Genomic DNA, 18,718 nt, shown 5'->3' with positions numbered 1-18,718 from the left:
CTTCGCATGGGGTGGCCAAAGTACTGGAGTTTCAGCTTTAGCATCATTCCTTCCAAAGAAATCCCAGGGCTGATCTCCTTCAGAATGGACTGGTTGGATTTCCTTGCAGTCCAAGGGACTCTCAAGAATCTTCTCCAACACCACACTTCAAAATCATCAATTCTTCGGCGCTTAGCTTTCTTCACAGTCCAACTCTCACATCCATACGCGACCACTGGAAAAACCACAGCCTTGACTAGATGGACCTTTGTTGGCAAAATAATGTTTCTGCTTTTGAATATGCTATCTAGGTTGGTCATAACTTTCCTTCCAAGGAGTAAGCGTCTTTTAATTTCATGGCTGCAGTCACCATCTGCAGTGATTTTGGAGCCCCCCCAAAATAAAGTCTGACACTGTTTCCTCTGTTTCCCCATCTATTTCCCATGAAGTGATGGGACCAGATGCCATGATCTTCGCTTTCTGAATGTTGAGTTTTAAGCCAACTTTTTCACTTTCCTCTTTCACTTTCATCAAGAGGGTTTTTAGTTCCGCTTCACTTTCTGCCATAAGGGTGGTGTCATCTGCATATCTGAGGTTATTGATATTTCTCCTTCAATTAAAAATACATAAATTTAATTTTTTTATAAAAGTAACCAAAAAAACAAACCATGAAATGGAATAATATTAGTAATGTATGCTTGCGGGGACTCCCTGGTGGTCTAGCAGTTAGGGCTCCAAGCTTTCACTCCAGGGAGTGCAACGGTGATCCCTGGTTGAGGAACTAAGATCCCACATGCTGTGCAGCATGGCCAAAAAGTAAAAAGAAAAAAAAAAGTCAGTATCTGCTCTGCTTTTCAGAGAAAACTGTCAACCAGAAAGTAGAGCTAAAATCATCTAGCAAAATACATAATCCTATTACTGGCCTTTGGTCATCCTCTTTGACAGTCAGGGTTTGATGTTGAATAAAGTCACATAAAGAGGTTCTACTCTGGTGGCTCAGCAGTACAGAATCTGCCTGCAATGCAGGAGACATGGGTTCCATCCCTGGGCCGGGAAGATCCCCGGCAGTAGGAGATGTCAACCCACTCCACTATTCTTGCCTGGGAAATCTCACGGACACAGGAGCCTGGCGGGTTACAGTTCTTGGGTTCACAAAGAGTCGGACGTGACTGAGTGGGCACACAGACACACACACACAGTGTTTTTGAACAAGTCAAAACCCACAATTTTATCTACATCACAAGCAGTAGAGTTCCACGGCACGGTGGAAAAACACCCGTGTGCAGTCAAGGTTGAACCTCATTTCGGCTTTCATAGATGAACCATGCCTGTCATTTCCATCAGACACGGTTCGTACCCTTAAATCATTATGAAACGTCTCTGAGAACCTTTGGGGCATCCCCTACGTTCCACTTCAGATATAGATATAATTCACCAGGTTGTTAGAAGGTTCGATCAGTGAAGATTAGAAAATGTTTCAGCATTTGGGAACATAAAAATGCCTTCACCTGAAAATTCTCAGGAAAACTAGAGTCACTTAGGTGAGTATAATTCTTGCTGTGTTTGGTTCTCAGCTCAAAGAACTTCCTTAAAGAGAAGAAAATTATTTTAGGAATTGTTTAAACCATAGTAGAGGGTCTTGGGGTTTCCCAAGTGGTTCAGCAGTACAGAATGCAATGCAGGAGACAAGGGTTCAATCCCTGGTCTGGGAAGATCCCTAGGAGAAAGAGATGGCAACCCATTCTGGTATTCTTGCCTGGACAATCCCATGGACAGAGGAGCCTGGCGGGCTATAGGCCATGGGGTTGTGCTAAACGATCGGATACAACTTTCACTTTCACTTTTCCCTTCTAGTGGCTCAGTGATAAAGAACCCACCTGCCAATGTAGGAGACGAGGGTTCCACCCCTGTGTTGTGAAGGTCGCCTGTAGTAGGAAACAGCAACCCACTCCAGTATTCTTGCCTGGAGAATCCCATGGACAGAAAGAAGAGCCTGGAGGGCTACTGTCCATGGGGTTGTGCCGAAGACTCAGACATGACTCGGAGACTAAACACACAAAGGCTCTTAAAACCACCTGTCCGCCTAAAATTTCCCTTAGTAACTGGATTCTTTGTCCTGGGATGGGAAGAAAGTTACATTTCACTTGCTGTGTTTGCCAGTATGTGAGGGCTAGCTGCTAGCAGTCTGTGGGAATTTACTGAAAATGAACAGTTTACAAAGGGGTAGGAGGCTCGGAAGAAGCTCAGAGAAGAGGGGAGGTGGCTCCGAGGTTAACACGTATAGTGGAAGCTCCTCCCAGCCCCTGCCGAGTGAGTAAAGGAGCCAGGACTTGGGTGAGGTGAGGTACAGTGTATGACGAAACCCAGGTCCAGAGGGGATATAGAAAAGAGGCACTTTCCCAACTGACAAGGTGTCAGCTCCACACCGGCGCTTGCCTGTCAACTACAAACAGGCACCAGCCAAGGGCATTTGCCGGCGACTGAACCACAACATGAGGACTCCCTAGTGGCTCAGATGGTGAAGAGTCTGCCTGCAGGGCAGGAGACCCAGCTTCAATCCCTGGGTCAGGAAGATCTGCTGGAGAAGGAAATGGCAATCTGCTCCAACACTCTTGCCTGGAACGTTCCATGGATGAAGGATCCTGGCGGGCTATGGTCTGTGGGGTTGCAGAGAGTCGGACATGACTGAGCTATTTCACTTTCTTTCTTTCAACAATAGCGAAAAGGCCATTTGCCATCTGCCTCTGCGGAGACTGAACCCCGCGGCAGCTGCTGACCTTTGACACCCAGTGAAGAAGGTAAGGGTGGAAAGTGAGGCACTCTGTGCTCCAGGGAAATTGATGGAAGAGATCATTTTGATAGTTATCTCAGGAACTGACTTCATGATCTCAATCCTTAAGTGGGGTTCAGGTCAGTTCAGTCGCTCAGTCGTGTCCAACTCTTTGCAACCCGATGGACCGCAGCCCGCCAAGCTTCCCAGTCCATCACCAACTCCCAGAGTTGACCCAAACTCATGTCCATGGAGTCAGTGATGCCATCCAACCATCTCGTCCTCTGTCCTCCCCTTCTCGCTCAAACTCAAGTCCATCAAGTAAGTGATGCCATCCAACCATCTCGTCCTCTGTCCTCCCCTTCTCGCTCAAACTCAAGTCCATCAAGTAAGTGATGCCATCCAACCATCTCGTCCTCTGTCATCCCCTTCTCTTCCCGCCCAATCCTTGGCATCTCCTCATATCTAGAAAAGCACTAAATCCCTTCGTGGTGATGTCAGCTCCTCGTGACTGGCAGAAAACGTTTTGCAAAGTAAGTGCTTCTTTGCATGATCCCCATCAAAATCATATATAATATCCATCTTCCCCCACTGCTTCTTTGGAGCAGTCTCTTGGAGCTCACGGAGGTACTGTCTCCTGGGCTAGAGTCCTCAGTTTGCCCCAAATAAAACTGAACTAGCACCTCTCACACTGTACATCTTTTTAATCAATACAGGGAAAGGTGACCCAGGGGGGCATCAGGAACATGCCAGGATGTAATATGAACTGCCTGTGTCCCTGGCAAGAGGACAAGAGTGAAAACACAGCAGCAGGCTACACATCCTCCTTCTGTCTGAAGAAAGTTATGGTTCTCAGATTCTCTGGACTGTTCTCAGATTCTCTGGACTGTCCTCAGATTCTCTGGAGGTCATGTGCCTGACCCTCTGAGATGAGGCACACAACTCACACAGCACAGAGAAAGAGGAAGATGTTATGCAAGACTGCTCTTAGGATCCCATATTTGCTTTTCTCTTTCTGACTTAATTCACTCTGTGTGATCATCTCTAGATCCATCCACGTCTCTGCAAACGACCCAGTTGGGTTCCTTTTTATGGCTGAGTCATATTCCATTGTATATATGTACCAGTTCAGGTCAGTTCAGTCGCTCAGTCATGTCTGACTCTTTGTGAGCCCGTGGACTGCAGCACGCCAGGCCTCCCTGTCCATCACCAACTCCCAGAGCTTGCTCAAACTCATGTCCGTTGAGCCGGTGATGCCATCCAACCATCTCATCCTCTGTTGTCCCCTTCTGCTCCCGCCCTCAATCTTCCCCAGCATCAGGGTCTTTTCAAATGAGTCAGCTCTTCCCCCAATTTCTTGATTCATTCTTCTGCTGATTGACATTAAGGTTGTTTACCTGTCCTGGCTATTCTAAAGACTGCTGCAGGGAACACTGGGATGCACGTATCTCTGAATTACGTTTTTTTCTGGGTATATGCCCAGTATAGAGAACAAATGTGTGGATGCTAAGGGGCGAGTGAGAAGGTGGGAAGAACTGGGAGACTGGGATTCACATACATACACTACTGATACTACGCACAAAATAGATAAGCAACGACAACCTCCTGGACAGCCCAGGGAATGCGATGCTCTGTGGTAACCTCGACATCAAAACGGAGAGGATAGATTTATGTGTATAACTGACTCACTTTGCTGTACAGCAGAAAGTAACACAACACTGTAAAACAACTGTACTCCAATAAAACTTAATTAAAAAAAATTTTAAAGATCTGGTGAGGGAAGACCTGGAAGGCAGCTGTAGCAACTCAAAGAGTCGCCCTGCGACAAGAAGCCACACACACAACAGTGGGGACTGTGAGACTCACCTGGCATCAGGTATTAATACATCAGAGGCAAACACATCTCTAACACCATCCAGCAGCCTTCTCCGCTGGCTTTTATCTGGTGTCCCTGACGTTTTTGGTGTGTGTGCGTGGACATTCTAGTCTTACTTGTTCTCTGGAAGCTTTGGTATCGACTAAAAGAGGCTGGCACTGGGATTCCGGAGGAGCGTGGAGCCGGAGTGTGGTGTGAATCCAGGCTGGTCAGAAGTCTGACTTCCCCCTGCATACAGTGGGATACACACTGCAAACCTGTACCCTCTCCTTGTTAAAAACGTCTGCACGTCTCCCAAGGCAGTGGGGCAGAATGAGGTGCTACACAAAAACTAAACAAGTACCACTTTTGAGTTTCCCTAACGATTCAGATGCTAGGAAATCTGCCCACAACTCCAGGAGACCAGGGTTCAATCCCTGGATCAGGATGAACCCCCGGAGAAGGGATTGGCTACCCACTCCAATACTCTTGCCTGGAAAATCCCATGGACAGAGGAGCCATTGGTGGGCTGCAGTCCATTGGGTTGCAAAGAGTTGGACACGACTGAGTGACTTCACTTTCACTTTTCACTCTCATGCATTGGAGAAGGAAACGGCAACCCACTCCAGTGTTCTTCCTGGAGAATCCCAGGGATGGGGGAGCCTGGTGGGCTGCCGTCTATGGGGTCACACAGAGTCGGACACGACTGAAGCGACTTAGCAGCAGCAGCAACAACACACACAAATTTTACAGTGGTGTTCAATATTGTCTAACTGCACCTTTTCAAAGGAATGATGATGTTATTTAGATGGTTTTATTGTCGTTGTTGATCAGTCGCTAAGTCATGTCCAACTCTTTGCAACCCCATGGACACCAGGCTTCCCTGTGCTCCGCTATCTCCCAGAGTTTGCTCCAATTCATGCCCGTTGAGTCGATGATGCCATCCAACCATCTCACCCTCTGTCACCCCTTTTCCTCCTGCCCTCAACCTTTCCCAGGGTCTTTTCCATTGAGGCAGGTCTTCGCATTAGGTGCCCAAAGTGCTGGAGCTTCAGCTTCAGCATCAGCCCTTCCGATGAATCTTCAGGGTTGATCTCCTTGCAGTCCAAGGGACTCTCGAGAGTCTTCTCCAGCACCACAGTTCAGAAGCATCAATTCTTTGGCACTCAGCCTTCTTTATGATCAAACTATCATATCCACACATGACTACTGGAAAACCCACAGCTTTGACTATATGCACCTTTGTTGGTAAAGTGATGTCTCTGCTTTTTGATATGTTGTCTAGTTTTATCCTAGATGGTACACAACCCATTTCAAGTTTCTGAATGTTCTGAAGGGGAGACTCCTTCTTTAGGACTCCAAATTGAGAGTGACAAACGGATGCCACATACGATCTTTACATATGGTTTGGGAAAGGGCTCTGAGTGGCTGGAGGCACTGCAGTGGACTGCCTCAAAAAAGAGAATGGTCAAGATACAAAGGAGAAATGCATTCCTGAGAAACACTTGGGTCTTGGGCTCCAATTTTAGCCACAGAGGCTAGGTTAAAACTGTTGACCTGAATGTGTGGAAGAGAGGTTTGCTACACTGATTGAACCAGGCAGTGTGAAAAGATTTCTGGTTTTGGATATCTGATATCCTGATATCCTGACCAACTAGCATACAGGCCGCCTGATAAACACAGGACTCCAAGTCGGGAAGATCTTGTGGGATCTAAAACCAGACCAACCAACGGAGACCTGCCTGCTTGAATCACTGCTGGGCGTGAGTTTGTGTCCAAATAACTGATGTGTTTGAAACTATCATCTTCATGACGCTTTTGGTTTTGTCAAAGCTGGATTTTACTTTTCACCCTGAACTGAAAACAGATCAAATCAAACCAAATAAAGAGCATGCTAAAAGTCTTAATTACATATTCATATACACAATTCAGCTTCTGCCTCCCCCAACAGACACAAACACATGTAAACACTCTCAAAAACCACCATAGGATGCATGAAAAAGTTACCATATTTCTTAAGAAAAGGGATAGCGTGTGTAAGTCATTTCATTGTATTCATCAAAAATAAAGCTAATCAAATTTGGATGCAAAATATAGTTAAGACAAGCAATATACACAGAGACTATCTTTTCTCCCCTGTGGTAATCTTGGCTAAATGATTCATATTTTCCTGAAATTCTGCAAACACATAAACTTGAGACCAATTCATAAGACTGAGGATGCTTACTCATTCGGCAAAGATTTGCCGATTATCTACTATGTGCGGATTAAGAGGACCTGCTAAATTAACAACAGCTTTTTCTTAAGCTGAATTTGGAAACAAGTGAACTAAGGGAAATCAAGAGCACTGGAATTAAAAAGTATCATTTGTGGGACTTCTCTGGTGGTCCAGTAAGACGCCATCTTCCAACGCAGGGGACGTGCATTCCATCCCTTGTCAGGGAATGTAAGAAGCACACGCTTCAGGGCAACAAAGCCCTCAAGCTGCCTCAAGAAACTTCTGAGCCCATGGGCCACAAGTAAGACGCAGTGCAGTCAAACATCAATCAATAAATAAAAAGCAGCATCTGTGCTTGATGAAAGCCGACGAGGAAGGTGTAGGTTAGAAGTGCGAGAGACCCTCCGGGTCTGGGTCAGCCTCCACAGATAGCCTTCCATCCCCACCTGCCTGGGCAGGTGTGACCCTGTGTCCCGGTGGCCGGGGTGGGTAGACCAGATGCCCACCTGCTCTCCTGGGGAGGCTGCTCCAACCAGGAGGGAAGTGGGTTGCGGGGCGAAGGCCGGGCATACCCACTTCATTCCAGGCCCACCAGGGGCACAGCCACCCTCTCCTCTGTGCTGGGGAGACGGGGTCAGGCCGCTCATCGGGCCAGAGACCGTGCTACCATCTGAGCAGAGATCACCGCGCCCCAGACTGAGGCTGGCGATGGAGCCAGAGGGTCTGGGGGTGGAGCCAGAGGGTCTGGGGGTGGAGCCAGAGGGCCTGGGGGTGGAGCCAGTGGGTCTGGGGGTGGAGCCAGTGGGTCTGCAGTTGGAGCCAGTGGGTCTGGGCGATGGAGCCAGAGGGTCTGGGGGTGGAGCCAGTGGGTCTGGGGGTGGAGCCAATGGTTCTGGGGTATGGAGCCAGTGGGTCTGGGGCCTGCCTTGCTGGAACGCACAGGACCCATCAGCTCACACGGGAACGACAGGCGCACAGCGGTCCCCTGGGCAGAAGGGATCAACCCCCACGTGCAGTTCAGAGCCAAGGCTGACGCTGTGGGAGACGGAGGCACCCACACACACGGGAGGTGCATGAAACAGCGCCACTCCTGGTCTAGACTGCCCGATGCCTCCCCCCCTCAGATCTTCTCATCACATTCCAAACCTTGGGAGAGTGGCCTTGTCTTTTCTCTAGCCGCCTCTTGTACAATCTTGGAAAAGAAACGGAAGTGCCAAGCCGGACACTAACCCTTCCCGGCCAACACCCTCCCCAACTCTCTGATTCGTCAGAGCCCTGTGTTTCTGGAGCCAAGCCAAGGCTGCCTTCAGTGGAGTCCACCCCGTGCAGCCTTTGGTCCCAGTGGCTGCGGTCATGGCCTCTGAAAGCAGAACCACTGGGGTCTGCAAACCACTCAGCCCCGGAGGCCTGCCGGTACCGCGGGTGCGGCCTCCTGCAAGGCAAGTCTGGAACTCCGCCTTCGTGCCTAAAACAAGGGCAACAAGGCATTCTGGGCCCACAATGGAAGGGATGGCCAAATAAAACTAATCAGCTTAAATGATATTTTAATACATTATTTTTAAAAATCGAAATCAAATTGATGTATGGCAAAAAAAAAAAAAATCACAAGATTGTAATTCAGTTCAGTTCAGTTCAGTCGCTCAGTCATGTCCCACTCTTTTCGACCCCATGAACCGCAGCATGCCAGGCCTCCCTGTCCATCACCAACTCCCAGAGTTCACTCAGAGTCACGTCCATCGAGTCCGTGATGCCATCCAGCCATCTCATCCTCTGTCGTCCCCTTCTTCTCCTGTCCCCAATCCCTCCCTGCATCAGAGTCTTTTCCAATGAGTCAACTCTTCACATGAGGTGGCCAAAGTACTGGAGTTTCAGCTTTAGCATCATTCCTTTCAAAGAACACCCAGGACTGGTCTCCTCCAGAATGGACTGGTTGGATCTCCTGGCAGTCCAAGGGACTCTCAAGAATCTTCTCCAACACCACAGTTCAAAAGCATCAATTCTCCATCCTCCAATTAAAATCAATAAATTTTAAAAGTATTTTTTTAATCTAAAGAGGGGGAAAAAAATCCCACAAGGAACAAAATGTTGAGATATTCAGTGAGGACGTATTGGACCTTGGACTTGAGTGGCTCATGGGGATCCTGGCCCTGATAACAAATACAGTTCACAGGACAGTCTGTAACTGTGACATGTGAAGTAGATACACACTTTTTCTGCCATCCATTACGGTCTCTGTGGGCTTCCCTGGTGACGCAAGTGCTCTGTGAAGACTCTGCCTGCCAATGCAGGAGACGCGCGAGAGAGACGTGAGGTCAATCCTCGGGTGGGGAAAACCCCCTGGAGTAGGAAATAGCAACCCATTCCAATATTCCTGCCTGGAGAATGCCATGGACAGAGGAACCTGGTGGGCTACAGTCCGCGGAGCAACAAAGAGTCAAACACAACTAAGTGACTAACACTTCCACACTTCAGGAATTTAAATCCAATCCCACTGAGTTCTGACACCTGGGGCCATTTGATGACATTAAACAACGTTCCAATTCAAAGCCAACCTAGTCCACTTGATGCTAAGAGATTCTTCATAACCTAAGGCTTGAATCCAAGAGAACTGCTTCCACACTTAACTCAGGTGACCGAGCTTAAGAACAACTTTAAATGTAACACAATTGGCTGCAGGCAATTTTTTCCCTGTGGCAACCTCAGCACAGTATGAAGTGTTAGTCGCTCAGCTATGTCCCACCAGGCTCCTCTGTTCATGGGATTCTCCAGGCAAGAATACTGGAGTGGGTTGCCATTCCCTTCTCCAGGGGATCTTCCCAATCCAGGGATCAAACCGCCCTGCATTGCAGGCATATTCTTTACTGTCTAAGCCACTGGGGGTGGAGGCGGCGGGGTGGGGGGGTCAACATAGTATCAATGGCTTTTTAAAATCTCCAACTTCACATTCTAATGCTCCCCTACAAGCAGGGAGCTTAGATGCAAGTTAAAATCCTGGCACTCAGGACCCCACTGAGCAAGCTCCAGGAATTGGTGATGGACAGCTAGGCCTGGCATGCTACAGTCCATGGGGTTGCAAAGAGCCGGACACGACTGAGCAACTGAACTGAACTGAGGACTTCACTGGTGGTCCAGCGGTTAAGACTCCATGCTTCAAATACAGGGGGTGCCAGTTCGATCCCTGGTTAGGGAACTAAGATCCCACATGCCTCTCCACCAAAAAATATTAATAAAGAAATAAAATCTTGACATGAATTCATGAAATTCTGGCTATGAAATTACCTTACACGTGTCTACTTTTCTTCCAACTGTTTTGATATTTTTCAGGCTTTGTGAATTTCAAGGTTCATGTAAGTACATTTAAAAATAATACTTGTATTTATATTAAAAAATAAAAAATAATACTTGTTAATACATTGTCATAGACTATAAAAAAACCAAAAGCAGATGATTGTTAATTCCTGCCTCCATAATGTCTACCAACCATAAATATGACAATGAAAATAACACATTTTCCTTCAGACAAGTCCCTTCCTCTCTTGTGATGCTTTACGAGTCTGTATGTAAGCTGTGCGGTAGCCGTGAGGATCTTCATACGTCCAGGGCCTCTATGATTCAAGGTCAAGTCACATCACCCTGTACCTTCAGGCCCACATTTTGTTCAGTCCCACACAGGCATGCTCAGCCAGCTTGCTTCCTGGGGCGGCTTTTGACCTAAGATAACCTATCCCCTGAAAACATTTTTGGGTCTGCTATCAATATGGCCCAAGCTGGAATGACTCACTGAAGGGAAAATTCCAACTCGAGCAGAGCCAGTTGGTTAGGCTAAGGCCAGAAGCTTTGAGCCCAAGCCCTATCTGAAGCTTCAGTCAACTTGCTACTGGAGTCATTTCCGAATTCTAAATCTATGTCTAGTTCTCAAGGTTCCCAACCAAGGCCCTGGGCTTAGTACTTCGGTATTCTCAGATCATCTCACCTTTTCTCCTGCAAAGTCGTCTGCCAGGTGGATAGCTGAAAAGTGAAAAGTGTTAGTCGCTCAGTTGTGTCTGACTCTCTGCAACCCCATGGACTAGAGCCCACCAGTCTCCTCTGGTCGGTGGAATTCTCCTGGCAAGAATACTGGAGTGGGCTGCCACTCCCTTCTCCAGGGGATCTTCCCAACTCAAAGATCAAACCCAGGTCTCTTGCATTGCAGGTAGATTCTTTACTATCTGAGCCACCGGGGAAGCTAACTTCCCCGGTAGGTAGCTAACTTGCACCTTTATTACTGAGAAGAGCTAGATTAGAAGATATATATCTTATGTTTATCAACAATGGGCTAAAATCAAATCCCTTGGGGAGGGAGGTGGGAGCGAGGGTCAGGACGGGGGACACATGTACACCGATGGCTGATTCAGGTCAGTGTATGGCAAAAACCACTGCTGCTGCTGCTACTGCTAAGTCGCTTCAGTCGTGTCTGACTCTGTGTGACCTCATAGACGGCAACCCACCAGGCTCCCCCGTCCCTGGGATTCTCCAGGCAAGAACACTGTGTGGGTTGCCATTTCCTTCTCCAATGCATGAAAGTGAAAAGTGAAAGTGAAATCGCTCAGTCATGTCCGACTCCTAGCGACCCCATGGACTGCAGCCTACCAGGCTCCTCTGTCCATAGGATTTTCCAGGCAAGAGTACTGGAGTGGCTTGCCATTACCTTCTCCAGGCAAAAGCCACTACAATATTGTAAAGTCATTAGCCTCCAGTTAAAATTAACAAATTAATTTTTTAAAATAAATAAATAAAATAAAATCGAGTCCCAGAGAATTCCATTTTCCCACTTGAGGAAGGACGGTCGCAAGCGATCGCAGCCACACCCCAGCCATGTATGAGCATATGGGAACTGAGACCACAGAGGCTGAGACCGGAACACGTGGTCTCATCCACCGGGCAGGCTGGGTGAGAAGCACAGACAGAGAAGAAGCAGAGCTATTTACGCCGATCCTCGTCCCGAAGTCACAACGGGTACGTGGTCCCGTTCCCCCGTGGGAAAAGACAGTGGGGCGCAGAGAGACCGTGAATCTTGTGCTAACCTGGTGGAAGTGCAGAGAGAGCACGCGACGGTAGAAAGGGAGGGCATCCTCCCTTCAGCACCTCCTTTCTGCCTGCACTTACTCTACAGCGTCCTTGCTCTTCAGTCGCCAAGTCCTGTCCGCCTCTTTGCCCCCCCGTGGACTGCAGCACGCCGGGCTTCCCTGTCCTCCACCATCTCCCACAGTTTGCCCAAACTCACGTCCCTCGAGTCGGTGATGCCAGCCAACCGTCTCATCCTCTCTCGTCCCCTTCTGCTCCTGCCCTCAGTCTTTCCCAGCATCAGGGTCTTTTTCAATAAGTCGACTCTTAGTGTCCACTGGCCAAAGGATTGGAGCTTCAGCTTCAGCATCAGTCCTTCCAGTGAATATTCAGGGTTGATTTCCTTCAGGATTGAAGAATATATATATATTCTTATATATTCTTATATATATATATATATTCTTATATATTACATATGGAAGCCATATGTATATGTATATGTATGTATATGTATGTACATGTATATGTATGTACATGTATGTATATATATGGCTTCCCTGGTGGCTCAGCTGGTAAAGAAACACCCTGCAATGCAGGAGACCTGGGTTTATATATATATCTATATATCTATATATATATATATGTATATGTGTGTGTGTGTGTATATATATATTTTCTGTTTACACATGTAAGTTATTAATATCCATCTCTAAATGTCAAGAGAGAATGGAAAATCCCCAAATCAAAAATCATACTTTAAAATAAGCTTGTGTTCCTGTTGTTATAAAACTGTGTCCGAAACAAACCAACCCATAAATTCGCATCATAGAGTCAACTGGGAACATCCAAGAAAGAAGACCAGTGAGACAGCCTGGACAGCTGCCACAGCAACCTTTGAAATAAATATTACGGTCAGTTCTTCCCACCTCTTCCCACAGAGTCATGGAAATAAAAGCAAAAATAAACAAATGGGACTTAATTAAACTTAAAAGCTGTCGCACAATGAAGGAAACTATAAGCAAGGTGAAAAGACAGCCTTCAGAATGGGAGAAAGTAATAGCAAATGAAGCAACTGACAGAGAATTCATCTCAAAAATACACAAGCAGCTCATGCAGCTCAATTCCAGAAAAATAAACGACCCAGTGAAAAAATGGGCCAAAGAACTAAACAGACATTTCTCCAGATGGCTAACAAACAGATGGTTAACAAACACACGAATAGATGCTCAACATCACTCATTATCAGAGAAATGCAAATCAAAACCACAATGAGGTACCATCTCAGGCTGGTCAGAGTGGTTGCTATCAGAAAATCTACAAACAGTAAATGCTGGAGAGGGTGTGGAGAAAAGGGAGCCCTCCTATACTGTTGGTGGGAATGCAAACTAGTACAGCCACTATGGAGAACAGTGTGGAGATTCCTTAAAAAACTGGACATAGAGCTGCCATATGACCCAGCAACCCCACTGCTGGGTATATGCACTGAGGAAACCAGAATTGAAAGAGACACGTGTACCCCAATGTTCATCGCAGCACTGTTTACAATAGCCAGGACATGGAAGCAACCCAGATGTCCATCAGCAGACGAATGGATAAGAAAGCTGTGGTACATATGCAGAATGGAATATTATTCAGCAATTAGAAAGAATGCATTTGAATCAGTTCTAATGAGGTGGATGAAACTGGAGCCTATTATACAGAGTGAAGTAAGCTGGAAAGAAAAACACCAATATAGTATACTAACGCATATATATGGAATTTAGAAAGATGGTAACGATGACCCTATATGCAAGACAGCAAAAGAGACACAGATGTACAGAACAGACTTTTGGACTCTGTGGGAGAAGGCGAGGGTGGGATGATTTGAGAGAATGGCATTGAAACATGTATATTACCATATGTGAAATAGATGGCCAGTGCAAGTTCGACGTGTGAAACAGGGCAGTCAAAGCCACTGCTCTGGGACAACCCAGAGGGATGGGATGGAGAGGGAGGTGGGAGGGGGATTTGGGACAGGGGGACACGTGTACACCCATGGCTGATTCACGTCAACGTATGGCAAAAAGCCACCACAATATTGTAAAGTAATTAACCTCCAACTATAATAAATAAATAAAATTTTCAAAAATATATTACGGTCAATTCTTAAGAACTTTCAATATGAGAAAGAAAAAAAAATGAGCTCAATATTACAAGTAAAAAAAGAAGAAAAGCAGTACCCTTTCTTAAAGTATAAATAAATTACTGCCTTTGGAAAAACTGTAAAGAGTTGCATTTTTCATTTAGAAAATATGTGCCTTTTTTTTTGGATAATGCCAGTTACCGCAAAGTAATATAATGATGATAAATTCCTTTTGTGAGTCATCTTGAGAATTAGTTTAAATTCACATTGCAAACCATTTACCCGCTATTACTTTCTCTGTCAACAGCCAGAAGTGAAAAATCTTCCATGAAATCTCAACAGGAAAGATTTCACAGAAGTGACATTCACAAAGGGTGGGTCTTCCCACAGTCATGTATAGAGGAATTATCCACTTTTCCCCAAGTAATCCCAGAATCTCAGTACATGGGAACAGGGAATTTGTAAACAGACACTGTATACATATGTTCCCCGACACCAAAAAAGTGGTCCTCATGCCTTGACACACCAACTAAAATACTCATCAGATCAAGATGGTGACTGTCTGGCCAACTTTGCATGACTCCTACAATTTGGGTAGCACTGATGCTGACCATTTGGAACTACCTCTTGGACTCTGCATTCCATTTCTGATTTACTAGTGGCCTCTGATACTTTGGCCAGAAGTACTGGCTTGTTTCAAGAGAAAGCAGCCTCAGCAGGATGGTTCAAATATAAATGGATTCAGTTACTTGCTAAAGGTCAATCGCATTTGATGGGACTGGCAAGAGTTTCCCAATTTTCCTCAGCAACTATTCCAGCATCATCATTTTTGTAAGCTCAGTTGTGCCTGACTCTTTGCAACCCCCTGGACGGCATCCTGCCAGGCTCCTTTGTCCGTGGGATTCTCCAGGCAAGAATTCTGGAGCGGATTACCATTGCCTACTATTCCAGGGGGTTTTCCCCACCCAGGGATTGAACCCAAGTCTCCACCATCTCCTGCAGTTGGCAGGCAGATTCTTCACCAACTGAAGCACCTGGGAACTTTCTTTAAAATGCTTAGATTCCACAGTGTCTACTGAGCATGCAATGCTAAGACAAGTTATTAAAACTATCCCACGTGGAAACTGGTACATCAAGCACAGCACCGATGGACAAAAATTATTCCCACAAAATGGCATTGGGTTATTGTTTCAGTAGCAAGGAAACTCACGTTTTAGAAGAGAAAGCTGATGACCTTGAACAAACCTTTAAAATATTTGGTAAATGTGTAACAGATGATAAGTTTAAAAAGGTGCAGTATGTGATTTTTGCATGGCATGAATGGAAAAAGCCAGAAAGTTCTTTTGTTTGCCATCCTTTATTGCTTTTACTAAGGCATTAAAAAAAAAAAAAAAAGGAAATTAACAGAGGCAATAATCGGCTAACTTGCAGTATAAGCAGAGATGCAAGGAAAACGGGGAGGTGAGCAATTCAGAACATTAAGAAAAAGAAAACTGTTTCCGTCCATCACAGAAGTTTCAAATGTTGAGCAAAAGCTTTCTCAAATGCCATATTTAGTCATTTCAGGCAAAAAAAAAAAAATCAAGCCCTAAGATAATGATGTGATTCACAGTGTCATCTAATATATCAGATGGCCTCATGGTAGAAAGAGTTAAGAGAGAAAGACTTGGGGTTCAACTAAGAAGTCAAATATGTAAGGCAGATTCGAGACCTTTTTTTTACATATATAAAATAAAGCTTTTAAAAATTTATTTTAAACTGAAATATAATTGCGTCATAATGCTGTGCTGGTCTCTGCTACACACAGCCTGAATCAGCCATACGTAAATACAGACCCCCTCCGTCTGGAGCTTGCCTCCCCATCCCATCCCAGCCATCACTGGGCACCAAGCTGGGCTCCCTGTCTACTTTACCCATTGTCGTCTACATATGTCAATGCCATTGTCTCGATTCACCCTCCCCTCCCCTCCCCCGCCCTGTGTCCACAGGTCCATTTCCTATGGAGACCATTTTCCAGGAAAGAACTCTGGGAAAAAGGGAACAGGACACAGGAACCTCCTGGGTAGCAACTAAAACGGAAACCTACAACATATCTCAGGAATTTATATTCTCAGGGAAACGACAAGCCTGGCCTGGAAAGGACCAGAAGCTCCTGCACAGATATGAAAAAGAGAGGAGGTTTCTAAAGGTCTCCAGGATAAGCTCAGAAGCTCCTTCAGAAGCTCCCGTACAGATATGAAATAAAGAGGAGGTTTCTAAAGGTCTCCAGGATAAGCCAGGCAGGGCGTGTTGCCCAATGTTCAACTTAACACGTGGCCAAAAAGAGTTAGGGAGCAAGGATACGCCCCCTGGAGACCCAAGCAACAAAGCCAGAACCAGAAAGACTGCTGTCCGGTAAGATGGCACAGTTGCCACCTGTTATACTTGCTTCTTATTCTCTCATTTTCTGATCAAAGATATTCACACGCACACTGTTACCACACTGACACTTTATATGCAAGAGGGCAGGCAACTTTTTTTTTTTAATATTTGTTTTTATTTGCCTATGCCAGATCTTAGCTGTGGCACACAGGATAGTCAATCTCTACAGCAAGTGAACTCTTGCTTCTATAGCATGTGGGATCCAGTTTCCCAACTCAGGATGGAACCGGGGTTTCCTGCTCTGGGAGCTCAAGAGTTTTAGCCACTGGGCCAACCAGGAAAGTCCCTGGTTTTACTCTCTTTAAATCAAAAAAAGAGGGTGATGGGGAGTCACCTGAAGAAGAAGAAGAAGAAGAAGAAAACTACACCTCTCTCTAGACCATACTTTGAGCTGGATGCTCTCTCACCGCATGGGACGCAGGGATTCTTTTCTTGGGACTCCCCTGAGAATCGAGTCCAGGAAGCTGCTCTCTGTGTGCACGCGTGCTCAGTCATGTCAGACTCTTTGTGACCTCCATGGACTGTAGCCCGCCAGGCCCCACTGTCCATCGGATTTCCCAGACAAGAAGACTGGAGTGGGGTGCCACTTCCTCCTCCAGGGGGTCTTCGCCACCCAAGGATGGAACCCGGGTCTCCTGTGTCTCTTCCATCGCAGGCAGATTCGTTGCTGCTTGCACCAACAGGAAGTATGCCCCCACGTCTTTTAGACTGGACTTTGGCTGATTTCTGCATGTGTCCCTAACCTTCCCCCTGTGATCTGCTGCTGTTCTGTGCTAATGGGCACAGCACACTTTATTCCTGCTCTCCAAGCACAGACGCAGTCTGTAGTTGGTCCTCGGAAGTGGCGTGTGAACAGAACTCTCACATAAAAGGTCTGGGTCCTCATGAGTGCTTCAGCGGGCCTCTCTCCCTTTCGCTTGTGGCTGGCTGAAATGTGCGGCACCTAGAGCTGGCACTGGGAGCCATGTGACGACGGGAAGGGGCTCCTGCTCTCCTGGGACCTCGAATGCCCAGTGGGAGCTGGGTCTGCCTGTACGCTCCGGGTGGGAGAGAAGTGCGCATCTGTCCTTTTTGGCCCAGTGATGTGTCCTGTCTCTTTGCTACAGCTCCTTAGCTTTCGCCATCACAGTAACACTCAGGGAGGATGCTGAACAGTCCGTAAGCTGGAAACATTCATACAGAGCTGTCTTAATTTCTGTGAGCCTTCCTAGTGGCTCAGATGGTAAAGATTCTGCCTACAACGCAGGAGACCTGAGTTTGATCCCTGCGTCGGGAAGATCTTCTGGAGACAGCAATGGCAACGCAGTCCAGTATCCTTGCCTGGAGAAACCCATGGACAGAGGAGCCTGGTGGGCTACAGTCCATGAAGTCACAGGGTCAGGTAAGACTGAGAAACTAATTCTTTCCCATTCCAAGGATTTGGTTTCACTTAGGTTTCCCAGGTAGCTCACGGGTAAAGAACCCACCTGCTAATTTAGGAGATGTGGGAAGATCCACTGGAGAAGGAAATGGCAACCCACCCCAGTATTCTTGCCTGGAGAGGAGCCTGGTGAGCTATAGTCCATGGAGTCACACAGTCAGTCGCACAGTCAGACAAGACTGCGAAACTAATTCTTTCTCATTCCAAGGATTTGGTTTCAATTAGGCTTCCCAGGTAGCTCACGGGTAAAGAACCTGCCTGCTAATTCAGGAGCCGCGGGAAGATCCCCTGGAGGAGGAAATAGCAACCCGCTCCAGTATTCTCGTCTGGAGAATCCCATGGACGAAGGAGCCTGGCGGGCTGCCGTCCATGGGGTCGAGAAGAATCAGACTTGACAGAGCGACTAACATCTTACTTTCACATCTTAATTTCTACCTGGATTCTATTGGCTCCGATCACTGTTATCAGTGGAGAGGGCCCCAGATGGTTCCAGTTCTCCTTGCCATCACTTCAGAAGTACCACTGAGATAAGCCTTCTTGTGGTCCAAGGAGGAAAGTGTGTGTCTGTGGTCGGGGGAATCCCTGCTTCTAGAAAACAGAAGCCATCACTGCCACGTGTCCATCTCCGCGATCGTCTGTGGTCAAGGGTCAGCAAACACGCGAGTCTGGAGCCAGCCAGAAAGGATGCCCTTGGGATGCAGTCACTGCCCTCTGTCAGCTCTCCAACCCCTTTAGCAATACATTGCTGGCTGCTGCTGCTAAGTCACTTCAGTCGTGTCCCACTCTTTGTGGCCCCGTGGACTGCAGCCCACCAGGCTCCTCTGTCTCTGGGATTCTCCAGGCAGGTAGATGATCTGCCAACAACCAACAGTCAGGTGCCAACCCCAGCC

At 46.8% G+C, this 18,718-nt stretch overlaps 1 protein-coding gene across 8 annotated transcripts in view; it reads right to left on the bottom strand.

Annotated features, from left to right (window-relative positions):
* LOC138929709 (uncharacterized) overlaps positions 1-18,718 on the bottom strand; it is a 329,162-nt gene that overhangs the window by 189,070 nt on the left and 121,374 nt on the right. The window contains exon 8 of one of the 8 annotated variants that reach the window (XM_070289691.1): positions 12,086-12,268. The exons of the other annotated variants lie outside the window; for them this stretch is intronic. Coding sequence (XP_070145792.1) covers positions 12,086-12,268 — 183 coding nt within the window. The remainder of the gene's footprint in view (positions 1-12,085; positions 12,269-18,718) is intronic. 8 annotated transcript variants of the gene reach the window in all.

This window comes from Ovis canadensis, chromosome X (genome assembly GCF_042477335.2).
Source record: "Ovis canadensis isolate MfBH-ARS-UI-01 breed Bighorn chromosome X, ARS-UI_OviCan_v2, whole genome shotgun sequence".
NCBI lineage: Eukaryota > Metazoa > Chordata > Mammalia > Artiodactyla > Bovidae > Ovis > Ovis canadensis.
The sequence above is the reverse complement of the archived record's forward strand: the minus strand, read 5'-3'. Positions and strand labels throughout refer to the sequence as shown.